At 54.1% G+C, this 12946-nt stretch overlaps 1 protein-coding gene across 1 annotated transcript; it reads left to right on the top strand.

Moving 5' to 3' along the window:
- Positions 1-82: 82 nt before the first annotated feature.
- Positions 83-11334, top strand: LOC310966332 (thrombospondin-3a-like; the record flags this gene model as incomplete). Its single annotated transcript, XM_083940911.1, has 9 exons — positions 83-201; positions 1349-1401; positions 1488-1669; positions 3355-3533; positions 4989-5037; positions 5123-5319; positions 5439-5611; positions 9331-9470; positions 9650-11334. Coding segments are annotated over 9 exons (1154 nt in total), but the record flags the coding sequence as incomplete, so codon positions are not given.
- Between the last annotated feature and the right edge of the window lie 1612 nt (positions 11335-12946).

The raw sequence follows: 12946 nt of genomic DNA, 5'->3' as shown, positions 1-12946 counted from the left end.
TAGCTTCCTGCTGCAGTAACAACAACAATGAGGACAAAGGTGTTTGTACACGCGTGGTTTAAATGAGGCTGTGTGTGTTCAGGTATTCCCAACGTCCTGGACAACTGTCCCAAGGTCCCCAACCCGATGCAGACGGACAGAGACCGAGACGGCGTGGGAGACGCCTGTGACAGCTGCCCCGAGCTCAGCAACCCCATGCAGGTAAATGGTGAATGGACTTGAACTGATAAAGCACCTTTCTAATCTTCGACGACTCACGGCGCTTTCACAGTGTTTGTCACGTTCACCCGTTCACACTGATGTGACGTCTACAGACCGTCTAATCTGACCATTCACACACTTTCACACACATTCACACACATTCACACACATTCACACACATTCACACTCCCAGACGAGCGCGGGGAGCAATTCAGGGTCCAGTGTCTTGCCCAAGGACACTACGACATGTGGACCGTGGGAGCTGGGGATCGAACCGCCAATCTCTTGAGTGGAGGACGATCCACTCTTCCACTTAGCCACAGTCGCCCACTAGGTTCCCCCCCCCCCACACACACACACACACGGACCCGTGTCCCGGTCCTGCACCTGAGGCTCAGCTCTGACCTCTGTGACGGAGAGGGCGAGAGTTTGAGCACAGGAAGCTTTTGTGCTGGCTCGTCTTCATTTCTCTGTATTTGTTTCCCTGAGCTCGACCCGCCCACACGCCTGAGGGCGTAGAGTGCAGGTCCCTGTGGTCTTTGGGGACGGAGGTAGAGTCCCTGCTCCCACTGCAGCGCGTGCGATTCTGCCTCTTTCTGGTTGAAAGTGCGGAGAACTCGACGCCTTTAGGACAGAAACGCGTCTGTGGGTAGAGTTGTAGTCTCCATGGTGACGTCCTCAGAGGGTTTAAAGGTAAAGCTCCTGTTGTTGCTGTTGTGTCAGAACCCACGGCAGCGGAGCTCGAACCTGCGGAGCGTGTGCAGACGTGTGTCACGCACCAATGCTGCAGTGACTGAAGGAGGTCCATTAAAGCTCTGAGCGACATTCTGAAACAACCCCCCTCCCTCACCCGTGTCAGCACGCTACAAACCCACGGCTAACGTATGCTAACGTGAGCTGCTAAGCTAATCGCTAGCTGCTCAGAGTTTAGAGAGGGGGGGGGGGGGGGCTTCGTTGACGGCTGAGACTCTGATGACTTTGTTCTTTTTGCTTCTTATTGTGTCAGACTTCAGGAACACGATCGCCATAGCAACGATGTTGATAATAATTACCAATGTTCCGAACGTTGGAGCGCAGCTTTAGAGGAGACCGGCGTGTGCGTGGCGTCTGAGGAACCCGCCTCACCTGTTCTCCGTCTCTCTTTCAGACCGACATCGACAACGACCTGGTGGGCGACGTCTGCGACACCAACCAGGACACGTACGTGTGACAGAACGAGGCGAGGTAAATGTTGGAGACGGCGAGCGTGACGCAGACGAGCTGACGGTGTGAATGTGCCCCCGCAGGGACGGGGACGGCCTCCAGGACAGCAGAGACAACTGCCCCGACCTCCCCAACAGCTCCCAGCTGGACTCTGACAACGACGGCCTGGGAGACCTCTGCGACCACGACGACGACAACGACGGCGTCCTCGACGACCACGACAACTGCCGACTCATCGTCAACCCCAACCAGAAAGACTCCGACAGTAACCACCTGAGACACCTGTCTGTCTGTCTGTCGCCTGTCTGTCTGTCCCTCACCTGTCTGTCTGTCGCCTGTCTGTCTGTCCCTCACCTGTCTGTCTGTCCCTCACCTGTCTGTCTGTCTGTCGCCTGTCTGTCTGTCCCTCACCTGTCTGTCTGTCGCCTGTCTGTCTGTCCCTCACCTGTCTGTCTGTCTCTCACCTGTCTGTCTGTCCCTCACCTGTCTGTCTGTCTGTCGCCTGTCTGTTTCTCACCTGTCTGTCTGTCGCCTGTCTGTCTGTCTCTCACCTGTCTGTCTGTCTCTCACCTGTCTGTCTGTCTCTCACCTGTCTGTCTATCACATGTCTGTCTGTCTCTCACCTGTCTGTCTGTCTGTCGCCTGTCTGTCTGTCTCTCACCTGTCTGTCTGTCTCTCACCTGTCTGTCTGTCTCTCACCTGGCTGTTTCTCACCTGTCTGTCTGTCTGTCTCTCACCTGGCTGTTTCTCACCTGTCTGTCTGTCTGTCTCTCACCTGTCTGTCCCTCACCTGTCTGTCTGTCTCTCACCTGTCTGTCTCTCACCTGTCTGTCTGTCTCTCACCTGTCTGTCTCTCACCTGTCTGCCCCTCACCTGTCTGTCTGTCCCTCACCTGTCTGTCTGTCGCCTGTCTGTCTGTCTCTCACCTGTCTGTCTGTCTCTCACCTGTCTGTCTGTCTCTCACCTGTCTGTCTATCACATGTCTGTCTGTCTCTCACCTGTCTGTCTGTCGCCTGTCTGTCTGTCTCTCACCTGTCTGTCTGTCTCTCACCTGTCTGTCTATCACATGTCTGTCTCTCACCTGGCTGTTTCTCACCTGTCTGTCTGTCTGTCCCTCACCTGTCTGTTTCTCACCTGTCTGTCTGTCCCTCACCTGTCTGTCTGTCCCTCACCTGTCTGTCTGTCTCTCACCTGTCTGTCTCTCACCTGTCTGTCTGTCTCTCACCTGTCTGTCTCTCACCTGTCTGTCCCTCACCTGTCTGTCTGTCTCTCACCTGTCTGTCTGTCCCTCACCTGTCTGTCTGTCTGTCTGTCTGTCGCCTGTCTGTTTCTCACCTGTCTGTCTGTCGCCTGTCTGTCTGTCGCCTGTCTGTCTGTCTGTCGCCTGTCTGTCGCCTGTCTGTCTGTCTCTCACCTGTCTGTCTGTCTCTCACCTGTCTGTCTGTCTCTCACCTGTCTGTCTATCACATGTCTGTCTGTCTCTCACCTGTCTGTCTGTCGCCTGTCTGTCTGTCTCTCACCTGTCTGTCTGTCTCTCACCTGTCTGTCTGTCTCTCACCTGTCTGTCTATCACATGTCTGTCTGTCTCTCACCTGTCTGTCTGTCGCCTGTCTGTCTGTCTCTCACCTGTCTGTCTGTCTCTCACCTGTCTGTCTGTCTCTCACCTGTCTGTCTCTCACCTGGCTGTTTCTCACCTGTCTGTCTGTCTCTCACCTGTCTGTCCCTCACCTGTCTGTCTGTCCCTCACCTGTCTGTTTCTCACCTGTCTGTCTGTCCCTCACCTGTCTGTCTGTCTCTCACCTGTCTGTCTCTCACCTGTCTGTCTGTCTCTCACCTGTCTGTCCCTCACCTGTCTGTCTGTCTCTCACCTGTCTGTCCCTCACCTGTCTGTCTGTCCCTCACCTGTCTGTCTGTCTCTCACCTGTCTGTCTCTCACCCGTCTGTCTCCAGTGAACGGCGTGGGGGACGTCTGTGAGAGCGACTTTGATAACGACGCTGTGCTGGACTTCCTGGACGCGTGTCCTGAGAGCGCTGAGGTCACGCTCACGGACTTCAGAGCCTATCAGACGGTGATCCTGGACCCAGAGGGCGACGCCCAGATCGACCCCACCTGGGTGGTCCTGAACCAGGTGACCTTTGACCCCGTGACATCATCACACCTTCTGTCATTTCATCCCAGTGAAACTGCTGCAGGGTCTGCCGTCTGCCTCCAGTCCAGCTAGCTAGCACCCTAACGTTAGCATCAGATGAGTGGACTCAAAACAATCACACCTTTGACTCTTGAGTGTGTTGAACGTTGCTGTAACACGTTGAATCGCGTCCGTGCTGCTGTAAACGTTCTGAGCACAGACACACGACCTCCAGCACTTACACCAAGGTCAACAACACGACCCGAGACGGTTAGCTAACGCCGTGTTAGCTCAACAGGGAGCGTACCGATGCTCACCGCTTTGTATGTGACCGGGGACATCGCCCCTTTATTAAAGGTTGAATGTGTAGAACGATCAGAACAGCTCCAGCTAGAGTCTCCAGATCGTCGTCTCAACAACCAAAAAGAAGTCCAGCAGTGGGGTTGCCAGGTTGGTCAGACCCCGCCCTCATAGTAAAGTCCATTACAGTGGATTAGCAAAGTCACTCCCAAAGGAAGGAGCCCATTGGTGCTTTGTTCCAGCAGAACACGTAAACGTCATGAGCAGACTTTACCTCCTCCGCAGACTCAGGTCTCCTCACACCTGCAGCCTCGGTGACGCAACCTCCATCTCATCACAGCAGTGTGCTGGGACCAACACACTCTCCTGGGGAAGATCAGATCCATCATGGACCCCACCGGGCTGCAGGTGGAGGGGCTGCAGGTGGAGGGGCTGCAGGTGGAGGGGCTGCAGGTGGAGGGGCTGCAGGGGCTGCAGATGGAGGGGCTGCACGTGAAGGGGCTGCAGGTGGAGGGGCTGCAGGTGAAGGGGCTGCAGGTGGAGGGGCTGCAGGGGCTGCAGGTGAAGGGGCTGCAGGTGGAGGGGCTGCAGGGGCTGCACGTGAAGGGGCTGCAGGTGGAGGGGCTGCAGGGGCCGCACGTGAAGGGGCTGCAGGTGGAGGGGCTGCAGGGGCTGCAGATGGAGGGGCTGCACGTGAAGGGGCTGCAGGTGGAGGGGCTGCAGATGGGGGGGGGGCTGCAGGTGAAGGGGCTGCAGGTGGAGGGGCTGCAGGTGAAGGGGCTGCAGGTGGAGGGGCTGCAGGTGAAGGGGCTTCAGATGGAGGGGCTGCAGGTAGAGGGGCTGCAGATGGAGGGGCTGCAGATGGAGGGGCTGCAGGTGGAGGGGCTGCAGATGGAGGGGCTGCAGGTAGAGGGGCTGCAGGTGGAGGGGCTGCAGGTGGAGGGGCTGCAGGTGGAGGGGGCTGGTTCCTAAACAAAGCACCAACGGGCTCCTTCCACTGTAATGGACTTTACTATGAGAGGAGCTGGTGCAGGGGCCAGTAGGTAAGTCTTTGATAGACTCTGGTTCACTAACGACGCTGCTGCTGATCAGCTGTGAACAGGAAACATGACTGAGTGAAGTGTGACGCTTGTGTCCTCTGAACGCCGTCTTCAGGGTATGGAGATCGTCCAGACCATGAACAGCGACCCGGGTCTGGCTGTGGGTACGTGTCTCTCTTTGAGTCTGATCCAGAGTCCAGGTTAGACGGCCGCCCTCCCCCTGACCTCCTCCTCCCCGTGTGTCTGCAGGCTACACGGCGTTTAACGGCGTCGACTTCGAGGGAACGTTTCACGTCAACACCGTCACCGATGACGACTACGCCGGCTTCATCTTCGGGTACCAGGACTCCTCCAGCTTCTACGTGGTGATGTGGAAACAGACGGAGCAGACGTACTGGCAGTCGCTGCCCTTCAGAGCCGCCGCCCAGCCCGCCCTGCAGCTCAAGGTCCGCACTTAGTTCAATTTCCAGGGGGGCGTCAGAGTCTCAGCCCGGCTCTGCCTCCAGGGGGGCGTCAGAGTCTCAGCCTCCACTCACGGGTCCCTGGTTCTGTGTGCGTCCTGCAGGCGGTGAAGTCCCGGACCGGACCGGGGGAGTTCCTGAGGAACGCCCTGTGGCACACCGGAGACACTCCCGGAGAGGTGACGCTGCTCTGGAAGGATCCACGCAACGTAGGCTGGAAGGACAAGACCTCGTACCGCTGGCACCTCAGCCACCGGCCTCAGGTGGGCTACATCAGGTGAGACAAGAACCAGGCCAGAACAAGGCCAGAACCAGGCCAGGACCAGGACACAACCGGGACAGAACCAGGACAGAATCAAGACAGAACCAGGCCAGGACCAGGACACAATCAGGCAAGAACCAGGACACAATCAGGCCAGGACCAGGACAGAATCAGGCAAGAACCAGGACACAATCAGGCCAGAACCAGGACAGAATCACATTGCACTACAGTACAGTTCTCTCTGGTTCTCTGCAGTTCTCTCTGGTTCTCTGCAGTTCTCTGGTTCTCTGCAGTTCTCTCTGGTTCTCTGCAGTTCTCTCTGGTTCTCTGCAGTTCTCTCTGGTTCTCTGCAGTTCTCTCTGGTTCTCTGCAGTTCTCTGGTTCTCTGCAGTTCTCTGGTTCTCTGCAGTTCTCTCTGGTTCTCTGCAGTTCTCTGGTTCTCTGCAGTTCTCTGGTTCTCTACAGTTCTCTCTGGTTCTCTGCAGTTCTCTCTGGTTCTCTGCAGTTCTCTCTGGTTCTCTGCAGTTCTCTGGTTCTCTACAGTTCTCTCTGGTTCTCTGCAGTTCTCTGGTTCTCTGCAGTTCTCTCTGGTTCTCTGCAGTTCTCTCTGGTTCTCTACAGTTCTCTCTGGTTCTCTGCAGTTCTCTGGTTCTCTGCAGTTCTCTCTGGTTCTCTGCAGTTCTCTCTGGTTCTCTGCAGTTCTCTGGTTCTCTGCAGTTCTCTGGTTCTCTGCAGTTCTCTGGTTCTCTGCAGTTCTCTCTGGTTGTTTGCAGTTCTCTCTGGTTCTCTGCAGTTCTCTGGTTCTCTGCAGTTCTCTAGTTCTCTGCAGTTCTCTCTGGTTCTCTGCAGTTCTCTCTGCAGTTCTCTCTGGTTCTCTGCAGTTCTCTCTGGTTCTCTACAGTTCTCTCTGGTTCTCTACAGTTCTCTGGTTCTCTGCAGTTCTCTCTGGTTCTCTACAGTTCTCTCTGGTTCTCTGCAGTTCTCTCTGGTTCTCTGCAGTTCTCTGGTTCTCTGCAGTTCTCTCTGGTTCTCTACAGTTCTCTGGTTCTCTACAGTTCTCTCTGGTTCTCTGCAGTTCTCTCTGGTTCTCTACAGTTCTCTGGTTCTCTACAGTTCTCTCTGGTTCTCTGCAGTTCTCTCTGGTTCTCTGCAGTTCTCTGGTTCTCTGCAGTTCTCTGGTTCTCTGCAGTTCTCTCTGGTTCTCTACAGTTCTCTCTGGTTCTCTGCAGTTCTCTCTGGTTCTCTGCAGTTCTCTGGTTCTCTGCAGTTCTCTCTGGTTCTCTGCAGTTCTCTCTGGTTCTCTGCAGTTCTCTCTGGTTCTCTACAGTTCTCTGGTTCTCTACAGTTCTCTCTGGTTCTCTGCAGTTCTCTCTGGTTCTCTGCAGTTCTCTGGTTCTCTGCAGTTCTCTCTGGTTCTCTGCAGTTCTCTCTGGTTCTCTACAGTTCTCTGGTTCTCTACAGTTCTCTCTGGTTCTCTGCAGTTCTCTCTGGTTCTCTACAGTTCTCTGGTTCTCTACAGTTCTCTGGTTCTCTACAGTTCTCTCTGGTTCTCTGCAGTTCTCTCTGCAGTTCTCTCTGGTTCTCTGCAGTTCTCTCTGGTTCTCTACAGTTCTCTCTGGTTCTCTACAGTTCTCTGGTTCTCTGCAGTTCTCTCTGGTTCTCTACAGTTCTCTCTGGTTCTCTACAGTTCTCTCTGGTTCTCTACAGTTCTCTCTGGTTCTCTACAGTTCTCTGGTTCTCTGCAGTTCTCTGGTTCTCTGCAGTTCTCTCTGGTTCTCTGCAGTTCTCTCTGGTTCTCTGCAGTTCTCTGGTTCTCTGCAGTTTTCTCTGGTTCTCTGCAGTTCTCTCTGGTTCTCTGCAGTTCTCTCTGGTTCTCTGCAGTTCTCTGGTTCTCTGCAGTTCTCTGGTTCTCTGCAGTTCTCTCTGGTTCTCTGCAGTTCTCTCTGGTTCTCTGCAGTTCTCTCTGGTTCTCTGCAGTTCTCTCTGGTTCTCTGCAGTTCTCTGGTTCTCTGCAGTTCTCTCTGGTTCTCTGCAGTTCTCTGGTTCTCTGCAGTTCTCTCTGGTTCTCTACAGTTCTCTCTGGTTCTCTGCAGTTCTCTCTGGTTCTCTGCAGTTCTCTCTGGTTCTCTGCAGTTCTCTGGTTCTCTGCAGTTCTCTCTGGTTCTCTACAGTTCTCTCTGGTTCTCTGCAGTTCTCTCTGGTTGTCTGCAGTTCTCTCTGGTTCTCTGCAGTTCTCTGGTTCTCTGCAGTTCTCTCTGGTTCTCTGCAGTTCTCTCTGGTTCTCTGCAGTTCTCTGGTTCTCTGCAGTTCTCTCTGGTTCTCTGCAGTTCTCTCTGGTTCTCTGCAGTTCTCTCTGGTTCTCTGCAGTTCTCTGGTTCTCTGCAGTTCTCTCTGGTTCTCTGCAGTTCTCTCTGGTTGTCTGCAGTTCTCTCTGGTTGTCTACAGTTCTCTGGTTCTCTGCAGTTCTCTCTGGTTCTCTACAGTTCTCTCTGGTTCTCTACAGTTCTCTGGTTCTCTGCAGTTCTCTCTGGTTGTCTACAGTTCTCTCTGGTTCTCTACAGTTCTCTCTGGTTCTCTGCAGTTCTCTCTGGTTCTCTGCAGTTCTCTCTGGTTCTCTGCAGTTCTCTGGTTCTCTGCAGTTCTCTCTGGTTCTCTACAGTTCTCTGGTTCTCTGCAGTTCTCTCTGGTTCTCTGCAGTTCTCTCTGGTTCTCTACAGTTCTCTGGTTCTCTGCAGTTCTCTCTGGTTGTCTGCAGTTCTCTCTGGTTCTCTACAGTTCTCTCTGGTTCTCTGCAGTTCTCTGGTTCTCTGCAGTTCTCTCTGGTTCTCTGCAGTTCTCTGGTTCTCTGCAGTTCTCTGGTTCTCTGCAGTTCTCTCTGGTTCTCTGCAGTTCTCTGGTTCTCTGCAGTTCTCTCTGGTTCTCTGCAGTTCTCTCTGGTTCTTTCTGGTTCTCTGGTCCTGGTCTCTCTGGTTCTGATTCTCTGGTTCTGGTCTGGGTCTGGGTCCTGGTCTCTCTGGTTCTGGTCTGGGTCTGGGTCCTGGTCTCTCTGGTTCTGGTCTGGGTCTGGGTCCTGGTCTCTCTGGTTCTTTCTGGGTCTGGGTCCTGGTCTCTCTGGTTCTGATTCTCTGGTCCTGGTCTCTCTGGTTCTGGTCTGGGTCTGGGTCCTGGTCTCCCTGGTTCTGGTCTGGGTCCTGGTCTCTGAATTCCTTCTGCTGTGAAACTTCTTCGGGGCCCTGCTGCTCTATTGTGCTCGTCTCCATGACGACCACAGCCTGGCAAGAATCCGCCTCGGCAACCGTTGATATGCAAATGAGTCAGAGACGAGAGAACGCACGGACCAACTGTGGGTGTTTCCATAGCAACAACAACAACAACAACAACAACATTAATGATAATTACATCAATAATAATAATGTTACAGATGTTCTTGTGTGTTGCAGGGTGCAGCTGTTTGGTTCTGACCCGGTTCTTGTGTGTTGCAGGGTGCAGCTGTTTGGTTCTGACCCGGTTCTTGTATGTTGCAGGGTGCAGCTGTTTGGTTCTGACCCGGTTCTTGTGTGTTGCAGGGTGCAGCTGTTTGGTTCTGACCCGGTTCTTGTGTGTTGCAGGGTGCAGCTGTTTGGTTCTGACCCGGTTCTTGTGTGTTGCAGGGTGCAGCTGTTTGGTTCTGACCCGGTTCTTGTGTGTTGCAGGGTGCAGCTGTTTGGTTCTGACCCGGTTCTTGTGTGTTGCAGGGTGCGGCTCTTTGAGGGCACAGACCTGGTGGCGGACTCCGGGGTTGTGGTGGACACCACGATGAGGGGCGGCCGGCTCGGCGTCTTCTGCTTCTCTCAGGAAAACATCATCTGGTCCAACCTGCGGTACCGCTGCAACGGTACGACTCCGACCCGCCTCACAGGAAGCTTCAGAACCTCACACACGCTTACACACACACACACACGTGTACACACACACACACACACACGTGTACACACACACGTGTACACACACACAGAACCAGTTGATGGTCGTTAGCGTGATCGTTATTAAAGCGTGAACGTGTTCTTGTTTCAGACACGGTGCCCGAGGACTTCCACACTCACAGGAAACAGTTTCTGCTGCACATCAAGGTTTGAGCGCCGCCAGGCGCCACGAGGAGCCGCCAGGCGCCACGAGGAGCCGCCCACACACGACAGGACCCTGAGGCTCGATCCACACACGACAGGACTCTGAGGCTCCGCCCACACACGACCGGACTCTGAGGCTCCGCCCACACACGACAGGACTCTGAGGCTCCGCCCACACACGACAGGACTCTGAGGCTCCGCCCACACACGACAGGACTCTGAGGCTCCGCCCACACACGACAGGACTCTGAGGCTCCGCCCACACACGACAGGACTCTGAGGCTCCATCCACACACGACAGGACTCTGAGGCTCCGCCCACACACGACCGGACTCTGAGGCTCCGCCCACACACGACCGGACTCTGAGGCTCCGCCCACACACGACAGGACTCTGAGGCTCCGCCCACACACGACAGGACTCTGAGGCTCCGCCCACACACGACAGGACTCTGAGGCTCCGCCCACTCTCTGCGTCTCCTTCTCTGGTCCACGCCGGCGTGCACTCGTGTGTGGACGCCGCTCAGGCCGTCAGGATGAGCTCCACGCCGTCGACTCTGCTCCGACGTTTCTGCATCGTCCGTGATTTTATTCAAATGAACTTTTCTGTTTTTTTCTCTTTGTCAGGTTGTGTTTTAAAAGCGTGTGTGTGTGAACGCACAGGAGCTACACACACCCTGCTTCCTGTTCACACACACACACGCCACGTGGACCCGGACGCTCATGGACCTGGGTTTGAATGGCAGCAGAGTGGGCGGAGCCTCAGCATGTGTGTGTGTGTGTGTGACTGAACCGTGACCCTCGGGGGCTCCGTACATGTGCAACGATTCGTCCAATATCTAAATATTAGTGATTAATTTAATTTTTATGAAACCGTCTGAAATCAGCGCTCAAGCGAACATTTCCTGTTTCCTGTTTCCTGTGTGTGTGTGTGTGTGTGTGTGTGTGTGTGTGTGTGTGTGTGTGTGTGTGTGTGTGTGTGTGTGTGTGTGTGTGTGTGTGTGTGTGTGTGTGTGTGTGTGTGTGTGTGTGTGTGTGTGTGTGAGTAAAACAGAAGTTGCAGAATGAAGTTTAGTTGCTGCTCTTTTCTTCCATCATGTTTATTTTCCTCTCAACAAACAAACAAACGCTGTTTCCTGTAACGGTCAGAGGCGTTAATAACAAAGATGGCCGACGCGTCTTCTTCAGCGCTGCTCTCCTGTTCAGAGGCGTTAATAACAAAGATGGCCGACGCGTCTCCTTCAGCGCTGCTCTCCTGTTCAGAGACGTTAATAACAAAGATGGCCGACGCGTCTCCTTCAGCGCTGCTCTCCTGTTCAGAGGCGTTAATAACAAAGATGGCCGACGCGTCTCCTTCAGCGCTGCTCTCCTGTTCAGAGACGTTAATAACAAAGATGGCCGACGCGTCCCCTTCAGCGCTGCTCTCCTGTTCAGAGGCGTTAATAACAAAGATGGCCGACGCGTCTCCTTCAGCGCTGCTCTCCTGTTCAGAGGCGTTAATAACAAAGATGGCCGACGCGTCTCCTTCAGCGCTGCTCTCATGTTCAGAGGCGTTAATAACAAAGATGGCCGACGCGTCTCCTTCAGCGCTGCTCTCCTGTTCAGAGGCGTTAATAATAAAAATGTTTCTTTATCGAAGTTTAAATATTTAAAGTTTTAAAACTTCACAGAGAAACTTTCTGTTTTTAAACGTTCAAATAAACTTTTACTGAACACACGTTTGTTTGTGTTTGTTTGTGTTTGTTTGTGTTTGTTTTTAACTCTAGTTAACTAGTTACAAAGACCCAACCTGAGACCACAGGACTGAACCTGAGACCACAGAGACCCAACCTGAGACCACAGAGACCCAACCTGAGACCACGGGACCCAACCTGAGACCACAGAGACCCAACCTGGGACCATGGGACCGAACCTGGGACCACGGAGACACACATGATGATTCAGCGTCAGATCAAAATCCGTTTCACTCAGATAAAAGTTGTAAAGGCAGCACACACACACACACACACACACACACACACACAGACACACACACACACAGAGTCTCCTCTTCCTCCTTCACGAGTCGACGTTTCACTTTATTTAAACGACCATTGGACAAAATCTTTGGGGTATTTCCTTCTTACAGTTAAAGGGTCTGAGGGGGCGTGAGGGGGCTCCACCGGGCAGACCGCCCCATCAGGACCCTAACCCTAACCCTTCTTACAGTTAAAGGGTCTGAGGGGGCGTGAGGGGGCTCCACCGGGCAGACCGCCCCATCAGGACCCTAACCCTAACCCTTCTTACAGTTAAAGGGTCTGAGGGGGCTCCACCGGGCAGACCGCCCCATCAGGACCCTAACCCTAACCCTTCTTACAGTTAAAGGGTCTGAGGGGGCGTGAGGGGGCTCCACCGGGCAGACCGCCCCATCAGGACCCTAACCCTAACCCTTCTTACAGTTAAAGGGTCTGAGGGGGTGTGAGGGGGCTCCACCGGGCAGACCGCCCCATCAGGACCCTAACCCTAACCCTTCTTACAGTTAAAGGGTCTGAGGGGGTGTGAGGGGGCTCCACCGGGCAGACCGCCCCATCAGGACCCTAACCCTAACCCTTCTTACAGTTAAAGGGTCTGAGGGGGCGTGAGGGGGCTCCACCGGGCAGACCGCCCCATCAGGACCCTAACCCTAACCCTTCTTACAGTTAAAGGGTCTGAGGGGCGTGAGGGGGCTCCACCGGGCAGACCGCCCCATCAGGACCCTAACCCTAACCCTTCTTACAGTTAAAGGGTCTGAGGGGGCGTGAGGGGGCTCCACCGGGCAGACCGCCCCATCAGGACCCTAACCCTAACCCTTCTTACAGTTAAAGGGTCTGAGGGGGCGTGAGGGGGCTCCACCGGGCAGACCGCCCCATCAGGACCCTAACCCTAACCCTTCTTACAGTTAAAGGGTCTGAGGGGGCGTGAGGGGGCTCCACCGGGCAGACCGCCCATCAGGATCTGTTGTGACCAAAGTCACAAAGGTCATGAAAGGGAAATAGATATTATATATAGGCTCAATACACACACACACACACACACATATGTATATATATATATGTGTATATATATAAATATAAATATATATATATATTTTTTTTCACTCTTATTAATCATGTTACACACACGGGCCCGAAATACACACATGCACAAACAGCACCTATACATGCAATTAAGGAGGGATGTTGGAGCGAGGGGGCTGCCAGTGTTGGGGGTTCGGTGCCTTGCTCAACA

Source organism: Echiichthys vipera (assembly GCF_963691815.1).
Source record: "Echiichthys vipera genome assembly, contig: SCAFFOLD_119, whole genome shotgun sequence".
Classification (NCBI taxonomy): Eukaryota; Metazoa; Chordata; class Actinopteri; order Perciformes; family Trachinidae; genus Echiichthys; species Echiichthys vipera.
Note: the sequence above shows the minus strand (reverse complement) of the source record. Positions and strands in the feature narration are given on the sequence as shown.